The sequence below is a fragment of the Capra hircus genome, chromosome 18 (assembly GCF_001704415.2).
Source record: "Capra hircus breed San Clemente chromosome 18, ASM170441v1, whole genome shotgun sequence".
Classification (NCBI taxonomy): domain Eukaryota; kingdom Metazoa; phylum Chordata; class Mammalia; order Artiodactyla; family Bovidae; genus Capra; species Capra hircus.
The window spans coordinates 23,646,889-23,664,708 of record NC_030825.1 but is presented as its reverse complement, the minus strand read 5'-3'; the positions used below and the strand labels follow the sequence as shown (position 1 = coordinate 23,664,708).

The window sequence follows — 17,820 nt, the reverse complement described above, 5'->3', positions numbered from 1 at the left end:
CCTTTGAAATATGGACTTGAAGCCATACTCAGCCTCAGCTCTGCCCTCCTGGCATGAACCCGACCCCTTACTCAGAGAAATGGCCCTGGGGAGGACCTTCCCTCTCGCCTTGTTCTTCCTTTCTTCATTCATTCAATTTCACTTCCAGGAAGGACAGGGACTCAGGAACGGCTGGCTCAGGGAGGAGATCATGTCTTTTTGTACTGGTCCCGGCTCAGCTCCATGCTGTTCACTCCTGGGCTCTTCCTCGAGAGCCCAAGTCAGTCTGTGCCCAGAGCACCCTTCTTCCCTCACGCTGGATGTGAGGGTCAGAGGTGTTGGGTTGGGAGTTAAATACCAGAGACTCAGCACCTATTAGAGATCTCTCCTTATATTCAGTTTCAAGGTTTCCATCCTTGGGAGGATTCAGTTCAGTTCAGTCGCTCAGTCGTATCCGACTCTTTGCGACCCCAGGAATCGCAGCACGCCAGGCCTCCCTGTCCATCACCATCTCCCGGAGTTCACTGAGACTCACGTCCATCGAGTCAGTGATGCCATCCAGCCATCTCATCCTCTGTCATCCCCTTCTCCTCCTGCCCCCAATCCCTCCCAGCATCAAAGTCTTTTCCAATGAGTCAACTCTTCGCATGAGGTGGCCAAAGTACAGGAGCTTCAGCTTTAGCATCATTCCTTCCAAAGAAATCCCAGGGTTGATCTCCTTCAGAATGGACTGGTTGGATCTCCTTGCAGTCCAAGGGACTCTCACGATGACTATAAACTCAAAGCAATAGGCCAATATCTCAAATGCTCATTCCTCCTCAAAATTATGAAGGAAGGACTTCCTTTGTTACCTCTTTTTAATGCATCTTTCTTTTTAATGCGTCTGCTCCATTTCCCACAGCATAGAGCACAATGACCTGTATATAGTAAGCCCTCAGAAAATAACAGCTTATAACTGCAAAACTGGACAGGGGCAACCTGTCAGGCTTGAACAGAATTCGGGCCTGCCAGCAGACAAAAGGAGAGATTAGATAACCATGGGGAAAACTGTACAAGCCTGACAACCAAAGTCAACCCACACAAAATGGTTTACCTGTTGCATCCAAAGCAGAGTTCTGAAGCTGATTAGCTTAGGAAAGCAAAACGCTGTTCATTACAAGATCTGGGTTATAACAACTCGATTTTGGAGCCTGTCCAAAGTGGATCCTTCCTGGAGCTAAGTGGTGATGGTTGGGGCTGTGGAAGGTAACGGGATGGTCAATAATAAGATGTCTGGGTGCGTTACTTGTCTGGTAACTTGGCAGTTGTTTGAGAAGCCAAAGCCCAATGTGGGAAAGACATGTACACACAGACATCTAGGGGGACTTCCCTGGTGGTCCAGTGGCTAAGACTTTGCCTTCCAGTACAGGGGTGTGAGTTCGATCCCTGTAGGGACCTAAGATCCCACATGCCTCTTGGCCAAAAAACCAAAGCATAATACAGAGCGATACTGTAACAAATTCTATAAAAGCTTTAAAAATGGTGCACATCAAAAAAAAAAAAAAAGACAACTAGGTCTACCAAGTTACTTTTAATTGGAAAGAAGTAGTTCTAAAAGTTTTTCTAAGAAACTACCATAAACAAAAAAAACCATGATTTCAAGGTTCATCCCCACTGTAGCATGTATCAATTCTTCATTCTTTTTTATTGCCAAAAAATATTGGCTATAAAAGGAAAAAAAAAAAACAAACAACTTTTCTCAGCACCATTTTAAGGCTCCTTAGACCCAACTTAAATTGTATACTAGGAAAATATAGTAAGCCCTGTTTGAGCCTAGAAGCAGGTGGAGCTTAGGCGAACACTTTTTGTTGGATTGAGCTACATTCCCATCCAGTGGGCAATGTTCAGAGATTCTGTAATGAAAGAAATCTAGGAGAATGGTAGAAGGGTGATGCAGGGGAGAATCAGAAAGAAATAAATACACACATGGGCCACATTCAAATAAATAAAGGACTGGGCACACTCATGCCAGCTTCGTTTGGAGCTCTATCCATCCTACAAGCCATATACCCTAATAGGCTCATGACCTCTTTACCACTTAAAGGGTAAGTCCTTAAGTCTGTCATTTAAAATCTCCCAATTAAAAAAAAAAAGTGGTCTTAAATAAGCACATGAAAAGATGCTCAACATCATTAGTCATCAGGGAAATGCAAATCAAAACTACAAGGAGATAACACTAGGATGTCTATAACATAATCCAAAAAAAGGAAAAGAACAAGAGTTGGCAAGACTGTAGAAAAATTGAAACCTTTATGTACTAATGGTGGGAATGTAAAATGGTGGAGCAGTTGAGGGAAAGAGCTTGGCAGTTCCTCAAGAAGTTAAACATGGAGTTGTCCTATGACCCACCCATTCCAGGCTTAGGTTTATACCCAGAGGAGCTGAAAACGTGCCACTCAAAGACTTGTACATGACTGTACACAGCAGCACTATTTCTAAGAGCCAGAAAGTTGGAAACAACCCAGATGTCCATCAACCAATGAACAGATCAACACAACATGGTCTATGCATACAATGCGAGATTGTTTGGCAATGAAAAGGAACGAAGAACTGATACAATGGGGATGGACCTTGAAATCATTATGCTGAATGAAAGAAGTCAAATACAAAAGGTCACATACTGCATGATTCCATTCACATGAAACGTTCAGAGTCGGCAAATCTATAGAGACAGAAAGTAGATGAGACAGAAAGTGGTCGGGAAACTCGAGAGTGGTTGTTCACAGTTTCAGGGCTTCATCTGGGGGTAATGGAAATGCTCTGAAATTGAATAATGGTGATGGTTGTACAGCCTTGTGTATATTCTAAAAAAAAAAATCACTTAACTGTATATTTTCAAATGATTCATTTTATGTTACATGAATTATATGTCAATTTAAAAAAACCCCAAATGGCCTGGCTTTCATCTTGTTTTTCATACTTGCACCTTGCTGAGTGAGAGGAGCATTTAAAGGAGAATGCTTTAACGTTAAAAAGCACACTTCATTCTGGAAATGGACCTCATCTCCCTGAGTTATCCTTCATCCAACCCAGTGAGATTTCTGCTCACCGCAAATCCCTGTGGGTATACACAGTCAAGTCAAAACCTAAGACGAAAAATATGGTAACTTTGAGTAATGTTTAGTAGATTTTTATTTGTATTTTAAACATAAGCATTGTCTGGGTGTGGCTTCTATGAGGTAGGCAACAGTGTTCAATTAAGGAGTTTTCATCAGCATGGCAATGTTAGATTTCAGAGACATCTACAATTAAATACTTTCCAGGGAGGGTTAGAGCAAAGGGCCACTCTTGTGGTCACAACAGCTCTACTAGTTTCTTTCCCACTGCTTTCCACAGCCTCTTTCTAGGGATTTGCTCAGTTCTCATCCCCAGATAAACTTAAATTGGCTGCTGAACACACATTAAGAATTTATCTCATGCACAGCACCTCACACATTATTTTATATCGAATAGGCGGACACGACTGAGCGACTTCACTTTCACTTTTCACTTTCCTGGATTGGAGAAGGAAATGGCAACCCACTCCACTGTTCTTGCCTGGAGAATCCCAAGGATGGGGGAGCCTGGTGGGCTGCCGTCTCTGGGGTCGCACAGAGTCGGACACAACTGAAGCGACTTAGCAGCAGCAGCAGCAGCAGGCATACAAAATACACAAAAATGCCCAGGACTTTCCTGGTGGTCCAGGGGTTAAGAATCCACCTTGCAATGCAGGGGATGTGGGTTCGATCCCTGGTGGGGGAATTAAGATCCCACATGCTGCAGAGCAACTAAGCCAGCACACCACCAACTACTGAGCCCACGCCACAACTAGAGAGCCCACGCACTGCAACAAAGAATCCGGCATGATGCAAGGAAGACCCCTTGTGTCGTAACTAAGACCCAAAGCAGCCAAAGAATAAATTTTAAAAATGTATTTTCTAAAATGCTCATTGAATAAAATCATCTTTCTGAAAGTAGTAGCGGAGGATGTGCCTCTAAAGAAGAGCACAGAGGTTTGCTAACACCAATGTCGCTGGTCAGAAACCAGGACAATCAGGCCCAGAGGAAGCTGGGAGAGAGTTTTAGATAGATTGCTTGCTTAGTCACTCAGTCACGTCTGACTCTTTGCAACCCCATGGGCTGTAGCCCACCAGGCTCCTCTGTCCGCAAGACTTTTCAGGTAAGCATACTGGAGTGGGTTGCCATTTCCTCCTCCAGGGAATCTTCCCGACCCAGTGGATGGAACTTGCATCTCCCGCATTGAAGGTGGATTCTTCACCTGCTGACCATACAGGAAACCCCTCAGACAGATTATTCTTATCAATTCACAAGTAAAGGAACATATAGCTTGAAACTGACCCATTGTTGGCTCTAATCAGCATTGCTATGATGTTTCTTTGAAAAAGGATAAAGAAAGGAATACACATATCTACTCAATTAAAATTTGGTGCTTTCTTATTTTTACAGGAAAACTGCCAAGTATAGGAGTAAAACAGTGTGCAAGAGTCACATGTATATTTAGTATCAAAAAAAAAAAAAAAAGAATGTACAACGTTCAGTGGCCAGCTGCTGAAACGGATTGCAATTTTTTTGTAAAGCATTTTTGCTAACCCTTGACTTAGTTACATTCTCTCAACTAAGCATGCAAGCAGGAAAAAAATAATTTGCTTCACATTCTGACATGTTCAAGGCAAAGGAAGCCCATTCCTTTCCTTAAGCTGACTACAAATAATTATTCCATAACAAACACGCCCTCAGATTTTTCAGTGATCTAGGCAAGACGTCAGGGATTTGTGTAAAATAAACAAAGGCACTGATTTTTTTTCTTTTTTTTCTTATTTAGAAAAACAATTCGGGCCTGGACATGGAACTGTACCTTTTCTTTAGTGCACTTTTCAAATGATAATTTCTTCCACTGTCACCATTAAATCTTAATCCATTCCAGCTCCTTGCATGGGTCATTGAGTCTATATGTACTGCTGTTATTTTAAAATGTTTCCCCTTGGTAGGGAAAGAGGGGGAGAAAAGATGTTGAGGGCCAGATGGGCCTCTTCACAGTTCATTTATCAAACCTAATACGCTGGGCTCCACCCTCCTCTCACTCACTACCGCGGTTAAACTTCCATATAATTTGGTAATCATTTTCATTATCAGAGAGTGACCCCTGAGCAGCCGATCCCGGGACACCCAGCCCTTGCAGCTGCTCTTTTTCTGCCTTTTCCTACAGTAGACCTTAAGAACCTTCGAGTTTATTAGCTGCAGACTGACCTTCGGGCTGCAGAGGTCAAGAAGGGGTCAGATCAGAGGGCTTGGCCAGTTCTTTAAAAGCTATAACAAGCTGTCCATCAGGCGGAGTGGACTGTATAAACAAAGCCAAATCTTCAGAAATTCGGTACCACTTCTGTTAACACTTACCCTGCATTCACACGGCTTCTCCCGATGTACTTGGGATCTTTCAACTCCAGGGAAGTGAACAGACAGCCCTAATAAGCCTATTTGGAGAGGGTTGTTTATGGGATTACCGGGCTTGGGGAAGGAAACCCACAGGACTCATATATGCCTCGAGAATCCCAGGCTTGTGTGACACTGTGACAAACTCAGTTACTCCGAGTCACGCAGAATTGACACGTTCCTCCAAAAGCCAAATTATAGGGAACATATGCTTTCAGTTTAGGAGACTTCAGTGCATCCCAAACAATGGCTGGGCTCCTGGCCCTCGCAGAGAGAGACAAATAATTGAAAACCAAGTTACGAGTTGCACAGAAAACAGTCTCCCTAACACCGTTCACATAAAGGAACCTACTGAAGCCTTTATTACAACAAGATTTCCACTAAAGCTAACACCAGCTGCGGAGTCTCAGTGACCTAAATTTCTCCAAGTTGTACTCTTTCTAATGCATTCTCTAAGGTGCAGTATCAGGTAATTAGAGTCATCTGTATTTAACTTTCACAGGAAAAAAAAATTTTTTCCTATTATCTAAATCTCACAGATCCCCAGATAGCTGGGGTGAAAAGTAAAATACTGTAACCCATTGCTTGGCCTTTGGCAAGCACTAATTATTATCTGTCAAGAGTACATTTTTCCTTGTGTAATTCCGAAATACACAATAGGCCCACCTCTGAAACCCAGGCCACTCTGGGTTAGTGTCAGAGACGGTGTTTTATAACTTTCACCACTGTGCGCCTGATGGCCACTCCAGGAGATGCCCAGTTCCAGACGGCCCGGGGAAGCTTTGATGAGGAAAAGAAAGGTGGATGGTAACCGTCTGTTTATACAGACCGCATGGACGAGTCTTTTAGATAGATCAATGGGATGGGAAACATCAAATGGGGCTGGCAGAGGGGTGGGGGAGAGGGGTTGGCAGGGGGAGGATTACGGTTATTGAATACTCTGAGGACACTTCTGAGCTCTCAAGACACTGCCCTCTTGAAATTTTCTTTCAGGTGTTTGGTTTTAAGGAGGCCTGCAGAGTGTCAGCGGCTAAGCTCTTTCTTGTCTCCTCCCCTGCCACAAAGGAAACTCGACAAGTTTTGTTTCAGATGCTAGACTACATCAACTTCAGCCCTGGCTCCAACTCCTGATTAAATTGTTAGCAGTTAAGGGCCAGAAATGCAGCAACCAGACTCCTTTTAAAAACAGGCCACTTTTGGCCACGCTGTCTGATGAGTTGGTGTATTAGGAAATTATTGTTAACAAACCAAATGCATTCAACAGAGGCAGTCCATTCTCGTCCTCAACGTTTTCTCTAGCTGCGCTATCTGGTGAGGCGTTGCGGGGATGGGACAGGGTTCACAGGGGAACCGTTTCCTTTCTTTTCTTTCCTTCTTTCTCTCTCTCTCTCTCCCCTTCCCTCCCACCCATCCTTCCTTCTATCTCCCACTCTCTTTCTTCTTTTAATATATTTTTTTTTTAGATTTTTTTTTTTAATATGGGCCATTTTAAAGTCTTTACTGTATCTGTTACAATATGGCTTCTATTTTATGCTTTGGCTTTTTAGCCACAAGGCATGTGGGATCTTAGCTTCCTGACCAGGGGTCAAACCCACATCCCTTGCACTGGAATGTGACGTCTTACCCACTAGCCCGCCAGGGAAGTTCCTTCCTTTCGTATTTAATAAGAATCGCCAGAGGAATTCCCTGGCAGTGAAGTGCTTAAGACTCCACGTTTTCACTGCTGAGGGCCCAGGTTTGATCCCTGGTCTGGGAACTAGGATCCCACAACCCTCACAGCACAGCAAAAAAAAAAAAAAAAAAATCACCAGGGAAAAGATATAAAAGGTCAAAGAGAGAGCAATCTGTTAGATGTCCCCTCAAGGATATTCCACTATTTCATAAAATATGCATACTTTAGTGAATATACATATTTAAATTGTAATAGAAAGAAACAATTTAAATTAATTATTGAAACTTCAGTTGAAAATCTTTTCAGGACTAGTTGAAACTGTCATTCTCCCAGACCACACTACAAAAAGGGGGTAAGGGGAAAAAGTGACTGGGAATTTTTAAAATCATGGTTTCAATCATGGTTTCAAAACCATGGTTTCAAACCATGATTTCATGGTTTATTGTTTCTAAATTCAGAAACAATACGCATATGTGAAAAAGCAGCTTTCTGATACCGCATCATAATGGATAGTTCCTACTCTTCACTGTCTCCTTTTTTGGAAAATGCTCATCTTCAGCCTTGTTCAAGCAAATCTATTTTTATGATAATTGTTACTAGTAAAGCCATTAATTATTATAAATTCTGTTGCATGAACTCATTTGGAGAATATTATGGCTATCAATAAATGTTCTTCACTCCCAGGCACACAGAATTTTTAAGCATCGAGTAAGACTCGGATGCAGAATCCAGCATAATTTTTCTGATTCCTCTCCTCTTGCTCAGAGACTGATGGTAATTCAACAATACGCATTATACATCTAAAGGATAATTTTAACATTTGAAGGAACTGGTTCAAGGCTTCTACCAGCAAAGCATTTTTCAAAGAAAAGCAGGACAGCATGGTACTTAGCATGCAAGAATCCATTCTGTAAAAACTGATGATCTATAGACACTTTACCAGCCACAGCTATCTAACCACAGCTAAATCCATGTGCACAGAAATGAGGCTGAAGCCAAAGTCATTTCTATTTGGTCAGTTCTGAAAATGGGGTTGCTGCACTGACTAAGTGCAAGCAAGCTGCCTCCCGCGTGATGTAAGAACACTGAATTTCCTAGACACCTGCCCCAGCTAAACAGCAGTGTTGACTTTTAGACGGTTGATTAAAAGGGTTCTTCAGCATCAGGTACTTAGATTACGTTATGCTCAAGATGTAAACATTTATGCTAAACGCTACACTCGAGGATAAGTCATATATGCATACAGATGACATCATGGATCACTGCAATTAATGCAGGTACCATGTGGAGGAAAGAAAACTCTGGCTGAAAGCATCTGTAACTTGCTTCTTTTTTTTTCACGGCCCCTCCGCTGAGAGGGAGGAGGCCAGCCGTCAGGAAGGGCTTCCCCAAAGAAAGCCCTCATTTTCCAGGGACAACAAATCCCATTTCGTAATAGAACAAACCTGGCATGCCATTCTCTCCTCAGGTTCTGGCGGGTGGTGATCGAGGCGAGGATGGACGTCAACATCTCATTCTTTTGTTCCATGGGGACCCCCTCTCTTCTAACTTCACGAAGCACAGCGCTTGTCTAGAAGCAACGATCCCCAAAAGAGAAAGTGAAAGTGAAAAATTAATAATGAAAAAAAGCCCATAAGCAAATAAGGACAGTAAATCAATGGCTTTTTTATTACAGTTCCCCTGCTAACAAATCAATACCGTAAATGATGGTCAAAAATGGCCAGCATATATTTTGTACTTAATCAATGTACATGGCACATAAGGTAAACTCTAAAGCTCCATTGCCTTAAGTAACACATCAAGATGCTGCGCATTCTCACTCTAATTTTCTCAGTGCACCAATGATTTTTTTTCCCTGGCAACTGCCGACCACAAGCTACTATTAGAAATTATTTTCACGTACACTTCACTGTGTGTTGTTTGTTTGGCCTCTTAAAAAAGAGCAGTCTCTGACTTTCCGTATCTGTTTCCTGCCACCCAGCTGAGGCTTACTGCACTGCCTTTCTTATTTGAATCATTAATTTCTATTTCCAGCCATGCCAGGAATTTTTTTTTTTTTTTTGGTTCACTCCATTTTCCTTGCTTGCTGCAAATCAAGAGCTTACAAAGAAAGGAACACCAAGAGCACAAGAATCAAAGAAGAATATATCTCTATGAATATCTTTCCAGGTTTGAAAATCCACCACATACTTCAAATAGTAGATACAGGGATTCGTATGCACAGTAGACACATGATTTGGGGAACAGTCTGCTATTCCATGGCTATGGCTGTGGTCTTTAAAACAAAAATATTAGGCTCACAGGTGAGTACAAAAACACTCAAAATTCAGATGCTACTTTTTTAAGCAGTTGAAAAGCAAGCGCGTCACACCTGGCTCACTCTAATAACTAACGTTACATCGAAACTCAAATTTGAAATTGTCATTTCAACTTTACAACTCACCTCTGTAGGCGCTTTTTATCTGTATTTTAAGCATGCAAATGTCTGCGACAGTAGGAAAACAATTAAGGAGACAATGGAAAGTATTCTATTGGTACTTGAAATCTTAGTGAGCAAAACACCTTTCAAGTTCTAATCACAGAACTTTTCTTCAAATGCATTTACCTTCATATATTAACAACTGGGGCAGAAATCTTTAGGATTTATAAATGTTGTTCTTCATGAAAGGCTGGTGGGTGGGCCAGGGGCTTCTTTGGAGATGTTATAACCAAAGCAATTGCTAAAGGGAATAAAACTGCCACTTTCTCTGTTCTCATCACTCGGTGTATTCCTTACTTTGGAATAGGAAATGGCAACCCACTCCAGTATTCTTGCCTGAGAAATCCCATGGACAGAGAGGAGACTGGCAGGCTACCGTCCATGGATCGCAAAAGAGTCAGCCACGACTTAGCGACTAAACAGCAATTCCTTATTCGACTGATGTCCACACCTTCACTGACATGAAGAGCACACTCAACATCTGATTCTCATGGATCTTGAAATACTACCTCCTTACTCCTCTATAACATTTCACACTGTATGCTTAATATCTTCAAGACAGCCATGAGGAGAGGTGTGACAAACACTTGCAGTTTTCGGTGCCATACCCATCCACACCCAGTCCCCTTTCCTGTAACAGCATCTAGATCTCCTTGTGGGGGAAGTCTTTATTGCATGTAATCTTCGAGGGACTGTCACCCAAAGCGTTCTGCTCTCTCCCATCAGGGATGTGGGCCAGGCCGGCCTAATTCTCTTTTCCAGGACTTCAGACACTTGAGAATGACAAAGGAAGGGGGAGGGGTTGTGGAATGTAGTAGCAATTTATTTATACTTCCACAGTTCCTACCACCCATGGTCCTCAAAGTATTCCCGGCTTCCTGATACCTGAGTCTCTTCTTTTCATATACATAATTAAATGTATTTCTTCTTAACTGAAGGATAATTACCTTACAATATTTTATTGGTTTCTACCAAATATCAGCAAGAATCAGCCATAGGTACACATATGTCCCCTCCCTCTGGAACCTCCCTCCCACCACCCTCCCCATCACACCCCTCTAGGTTGTTACAGAGGCCCGGTTTGAGTTCCCTGAGTCATTCAGCCAATTCCCATTGGCCATTTTATATATAGTGGTGTATATGTTTCCATGCTACTCTCTCCATTCATCCCACCCTCTATTCCCTGCCCACCCCGTGTCCATAAGTTTGTTCTCTCAAACTCTAGAGTGTCCTTGGACAACTTTAGCTATCCAACATCCTTTCAATAAAGTCCCACTTTGTTCAAATTCACCAGAACCAGTTTCTGTTGCTTACAATCAAACATCCTAACTGATACAAACAGGTAAGACAGGAGAGACTCCGCTGGCGGGTCCAGTGGTTGAGAATGTGCACTTCCAGTGCACGGGGCATGCGTTCAATCCCTGGTCAGGGAACTAAGATCCTGCATGCTGTGTGGTGCACCAGAAAAAATAAATAAAAGCACAGACCTTGCAGATCAGACAGGAAACAGTATGTCCACTGGAGAGCATCCACAATAATCTGTCAAGCATTAGTCAGGAAAAGGACCCTGTCTCCGCCTCCTGGACCCAGAATGACAGCTACTCTACTGGTGATATAGCCAAATGCATACTCTATGAGCTTCTAGGGCTTCCCTAGACAGTAAAGAATCCACCCACAATGCAGGAGACCTGGGTTTGATCCCTGGGTTGGGAAGATCCTCTGGAGGAGGGCATGGCAACCCAGTCGTGTTCTTGCCTGGAGAATTCCCGTGGACAGAGGGGCCTGGTGGGCTAGACTCCACGGGGTCACAAAGAGTTGGACGCGACTGAGCGACTAAGCACACATGAGCTCCTAGGACAATACTTGTGGCCCCCCAGCACTGGGAGGAATGCTGGGTTTCTCTGCTGCTAAGTATTTCTTTGGAAGGAATGATTCTAAAGCTGAAACCCCAGTACTTTGGCCACCTCATGAGAAGAGCTGACTCATTGGAAAAAACTCTGATGCTGGGAGGGATTGGGGGCAGGAGGAGAAGGGGACGACTGAGGATGAGATGGCTGGATGGCATCACGGACTTGATGGACGTGAGTCTGAGTGAACTCCGGGAGATGGTGATGGACAGGGAGGCCTGGCGTGCTGCGATTCATGGGGTCGCAAAGAGTCGGACATGACTGAGCAACGGAACTGAACTGAACTGAAGTCACTTCAGTCATGTCCAACTCTATGCGACCCCACAGACGGCAGCCCACCAGGCTCCGCTGTCCCTGGGATTCTCCAGGCAAGAACACTGGAGTGGGGTGCCATTGCCTTCTCCGTGGGTTTCTCTAAGTGATTCTAAAGCATGACACCCAGGCTCCCAGTGTCTAAAGCAGGGGTTGTAAATTCAAATACTGACTAGGACCAGAAAGGTGACATGAGTAAGTAAAGCAAGGTTCCTGAAGAGAGCATATGCTCTGTCTAAAAAGACAGTCACTACTCAGCCTTAGCCCCAGGCAACTCTGCCATTCAGTAAAGCTGTTTTGGTGGGGCCAGATTCATGAATTTTTAAAATAAACAAGAACTCTGTTCTTTTTTTAACATGAAAACTCCTAATTTTGAAATGTCAGAAACTAATTTTCTTTTTAGTTTTTAATTTTATACAAATTTGATTTGTTTTTAAAATTTTTATTGAAATATAGTTGACTTACAATGTTGTGTTAGTTTCAGGTGTACAACAAAGTGAATCAGTTTCATATATATATATATATATATTTTTTTTTTTTAACATTCTCTTCTACTATAGGTTATTACAAGATATTGAGTATAGTTCCCAGTGTTATACAACAGGTTCTTGTTGGTTACCTATGTTATATATAGTAGTGTGTAAACTTTAAACCCAAATTCCTCATTTATCCATCCTCATCCCCTTTCCCCTTTGGTAACCATAAGTTTGTTTTCTATGTCTGTGAGCCTGTTTCTATTTCTTAAATAAGTTCATTTGAGTCATATTTTAGATTCTACATGTAAGTGATATCCCATGATATTTACCTCCATCTGACTTACTTGGTACGGTAATCTCTAGATCCATCCATGTTGCTGCAAATGGCACCATTTCATTCTTTGGCTGAGTAATATTCCATTGTATATATATCACATCTTCTTTATCTGTTCATCAGTTGATGGACACTTAGGTTGCTTCTATGTCTTAGGCTGTTATAAACAGTGCGACTATGAACAGTGGGGTGCGTGCATCTTTCTGAATTAAGTTTTTCCCCAGATATATGCCCAGGAGTGGGACCACAGGATCATATGGTAGCTTTATTCTCAGTTTTATTTTGTTTTTTCTTTTTAAGGAATCTACCTACTATTCTCCATGGGCTTCCTTGGTGGGTCAGCAGTAAAGAATCTGCCTGACAGTGCAGGAGGTGGGGGTTCGATCCCTGGGTCAGGAAGATCCCCTGGAGCAGGAAATGGCAACCCACTCCAGTGTTCTTGCCTGGAAAATCCCATGGACAGAGGAGCCCGGTGGGCTACAGTCCATGGAGCCACAAAGAGCCAGGTATGACTGAGCGACTAAACAACAACCTGCAGTTCTCCATAGTGGCTGCACCAATTCACAGTCCCACCAACAACACAGGAGGATTCCTTTTTCTCCACAACCTTTCCAGGATTTATTATCTGTAGACTTCTTGATATTGGCCATTCTGACTGGTATGAGGTAATACCCCATTGCAGTTTTATTTGCATTTAATACAATTTTTAAAGGTTATTTTCCATGTACATTTATTACAAAATATTGGCTATATTCCCTGCATTATACAGTACATCCTTGAGCTTATCTTATACCCAGAGGTTTGTACATCCCACCCCTTATACCTATATTGCTCCTCTCTGGCCCCCCAATTTTTTTAAATACCATGTGGACCAAACAAGAAACAATGGCTAAACGGAACTCAGGCAGCTGCCAATTTGCGGCCTATAGTGTGAAAAATGTCTCATTTCAGAGAGGTTTTGGCATCAATGGGGACTCTAACAACAGCACTGCTCCTTGTCTGTGATACCCCACCTCAAACACTGAAAGCCAGAAGGGACCTCAGGAAGTCACGCAGTTTATCACCATGCCTGCTGGTACATATTATTTTACCAAAAAGTGCTTCACATGGAAAATAAAACACACGTCTAGATGGTCCCAAAGACGTGATGAAAATAAAATTATTTCTCTATGTGACTTTCAAAAAAGTCGTTTCTCTCTTCCTGGCCTTTCATATCGTTCACGTTTTATCCAGAAGCCCTAGTTTACCATGGATCCTGAAGAGGAAGGGTTGAAGAAAGCTGAGTTCGTGGGGGCAGAGGATCCTGTCTATTCAGTTTCGACTGTATCCCCACTGCTCCCCTAATGACTTTTCATAAATGCTTATCAAACTGGTAATAAAAGTAGGAACTGGGAAAACAAGCATTGCAAAAACAAAGAGCAATGGAAGACTGTCTTCTTTCAAGAAATTACTATTATAGAGTCTGCCTGCAATGTGAGAGACCCGGATTCAATCCCTGGGTCGGGAAGATCCCCTGGAGAAGGGAACGGCAAGCCACTCCAGTGTTCTTGCCTGGAGGATCCCATGGACAAAGGAGCCTGACAAGATATATAGTCCCTGGGGTCGCAAAGAGTCAGACACGACTGAGCAACTAACACACACACACACATTATTATTATCACTATTTCATGAGTTGATAAAACTCATAGAAGCTGAGAGATAGTCATGTGCGCCACCAAGGAGCTCTTCTCAGTTCACAAAAGGACACACTTGCTGGTCTATTTGAATCACTGGTTCTCCTAGTTCTGAGTCTCCCAAACTTTAGTCATTCTAGTTCAGTCTCATAACTCTTTTTTTCTAATTGATTAATTTATTTTTATTTGAGGATAATTACTTTACAATACTGTGGTGGTTTTTGCCATACATCGACATGAATCAGCCTGGGTGCACACGTGTCCCTGTATCCTGACCTCAAAAAGTCATGCAGTTTATGGCCATGTCTTCAGGTACATATTATAATAGAATACCCATTATTTGCGGATAAAGTATTAATGTCTGTGTTCAGTCACTTCAGTTGTGTCTCTTTGTGACCCTATGGACTGCAGCCAGCCAGGCTCCTCTGTCCATGGGAATTTCCAGGCAAGAATACTGGATTGGGTTGCCATTTCCTCCTCCAGGAGATCTTGTATTAATACCTAATATTTTTCTTTCAATCGACTTATATTTTAAAATATAAAGTGAATTCTCTTCAAAAGAAAAATGGAAGACCAGTGCTACTTGTCATAAATGAGAAGATAACCAGAAAAATAATATATTCAAAACAAAGTTAAATGTTCCTCTCATTCTCAGTTCAGATCAGTCCTCAGTTGTGTCCAACTGTAAACCCGTGGACTGCAGCACGCCAGGCTTCCCTGTCCATCACCAACTCCCAGAGCCTGCTCAAACTCATGTCCATCAAGTTGGTGAAGCCATCCAACCATCTCATCCTCTGTTGTCCCCTTCTCCTCCCACCTTCAATCTTTCCCAACATCAGGGTCTTTTCCAGTGAGTCAGTTCTTCGCATCAGGTGGCCAAAGTACTGGAGCTTCAGTTTCAGCATCAGTCCTTCCAATGAACATTCAGGACTGATTTCCTTTAGGATTGACTGGTTTGATCTCCTTGTAATCTCATCTTCTAGACGGATATTATTGTTGCTTGCTGAAGGCCCTGAGGCTGAAGCTGGCTTCTTCTTTGTAAAAGAGGACATAAACACGTATGGGAGAATGTTAGAGACATATGAGTCTAAATGAAGACCTCCTGGACACAGTCACAGAAATTGAAAAGGAGCCGAAGATGTAATCACCTTCTCTGAGTGATTCTCACTATGTGTAGAGTCCTGGAATACCACCCAGCATCATCCCAGGTCTGCATCCCACGCTCTAGATGAACTGCCATGCTGCGCCAAGCTGTTTTGCTCATAGTGTCCAACTTTTTGCGACCCTATGGACTAACCCGCCAGCCTCCTCTGTCCGTGGGATTATCCAGGCAAGACTACTAGAGTGGGTTGCCTGCCCTACCGCAATGGTTTTCCATATTTCACAGATAAACCTCTTTTCTCCCTAAAGGTATTCTTCTATGAAACTCCATTTATAAAACAAACTAGAGCCCTTTTGTTAGAAGCTTTGAAGGTATGGAGGACTGGAGGTTCTTCCCTTGTCATGGGTTTTCTCTTCAAAAGTCTAAGGAACTGTGAGACACAATTTGCCAACCTCAAGCCAATAGTGTTTAAAATAGCATTTAAGTGTTCAAAAGTTTATACATCTGTTTGCTGGTAGGAATGCAAAAGAGTGTCATTCTAGTAGAGAGTTTGGCAGTTTTTCATAAAGTTACACACACACTTAATATTATCACCAGCAATCTCATTTCTAGGGCTTTACCTAAAGAAATAAACACGTACATTCCCACAGAAACACATATATAGATGTTGATAGCAGCTTTATTCATAATTGCCCCAAACTGTAAATAACCTAAATGTCCTTCAAAGAGCAAGTGGATAAACACACTGTGATACAATGGAATACTCCTCAGCAAATAAAAGTGATGGGTAATTGATACATGCAACCCACTTGAATGAATCTCAAAATCATTATGCTGAGTGAGAGAGGTGACACTCCAGAGATAAAAAAACACAGCATGATTCCACTCACTTGACATTTGGGAAAAGCAAATTATAGGGACAGAGATCAAATCAGTGAGGGAATTTTAAGAATGATAAAACTAGTCTGCATCCTGATGGTAGTTATAGGAGTTTAGACATATGTTAAAACTCACAGAACTGTATATCCAAAAAAGTCAATTTTATCATATGTAACTTTTATAAAATTTAATTATAAAAGTTCACTTTTATCACATTTTTAGGACAGGAAAGAATGTAGATAACATGTTTACATATAAATATATTTAAAAGAGAAGCAGTTAGTGGAAAAAAATACAGAAAAACTTATCTGGGTTACAAAACAAATTCTGTTACAAAAATTTTTTTTAAGATATTGGAAAAAGCTGGCTGAACTTAGATTGAGCATTCAGACCCTAAACTAGAGTATTTCATAAAATTTAGAGTGAAAAGAAGTTCTTTCACAAAAGGAAATCTCAGAGTGTCAAAGGGCATTCTTTTTATAAAAACTGTGATATTTTTATGCTTATAATAGTGTCGGCTCCCCAAGGGTTTCCTTCCCATTTAGGCCACCACAGAGCGCTGAACAGAGTTCCCTGTGTTATACAGGAACTACGTACAGTGCGCTATACCGTGGGTTCTCATTAGTTACCTATTTTATAGCACTGAATATTCTGAATATGCATTGGAAGGACTGATGTTGAAGCTGAAGCTCCAATACTTTGGCTACCCGATGCAAAGAACTGACTCATTGGAAGAGATCCTGACGCTGGGAAAGACTGAGGGCAGAAGAAGGGGATGACAGACGATGAGACGGCTGATGGCATCACCGACTCAATGGACATGTGTTTGAGCAAACTCGGGGAGATGATGGACAGGGAAGCCTGGCGTGCTGCAGTCCATGGGGTCATGGAGAGTTGGACACGACTTCGCGACTGAAGAATAACAAAAGTGTATATACGGGCTTCCCAGGTGGCTCCAGTGGTAAAGAAGCTGCCTGCCAATGCAGGAGAATTCAGAGGGGCGGGTTTGATCCTTGGATTGGGAAGATTCCCTGGAGGTGGGCACGGAAACCCACTCCAGTATATGCCAACCTCAGTCTCCCAATTCATCCCATCCCCTCTTTCCCTTTAATATCCATGTAAGAGAGCTGACTGTAAAAATCCCAGCTGCCACTTCCTCCCTATGGGCTTTCCTGCACTGCAGAATGGAGAGGACCACAGAGCCTCCTTACGGCTTCTCGCGAGGCCTAGTTACCCAGTCTTGTGCCATTAGGACTATGAGGTTTGGTTTCCTCTTAAATGCCCTCATCCACCTTGTATTAGGCTCTGCCATTTTAGCAAGAGGATTCCCCAAAAGTGTCTACAACTTGAAAAATTTCCAAAGGAGAACAAGCAACCATCGAATGGCCACAGCCATCAGAAGCCTCTCTCAGAAGCCAGAGGCACCCTCCTTTGCATATCCCTCAGAGGAGAAAAATCTTGATCCTTGGAGGGTGGGCTTTATTTTTAGAATCACTGTACATGGCATTATTAGTAGACACCTCTCTCTCTCTAAGGCC

General features: G+C 42.4%; 1 protein-coding gene across 1 annotated transcript in view; it reads right to left on the bottom strand.

Annotated features, from left to right (window-relative positions):
• FTO (fat mass and obesity associated) overlaps nucleotides 1-17,820 on the bottom strand; it is a 426,360-nt gene that overhangs the window by 180,503 nt on the left and 228,037 nt on the right. Inside the window, 1 exon segment of the mRNA NM_001319276.1 lies at nucleotides 8,566-8,690. Coding sequence (NP_001306205.1) covers nucleotides 8,566-8,690 — 125 coding nt within the window.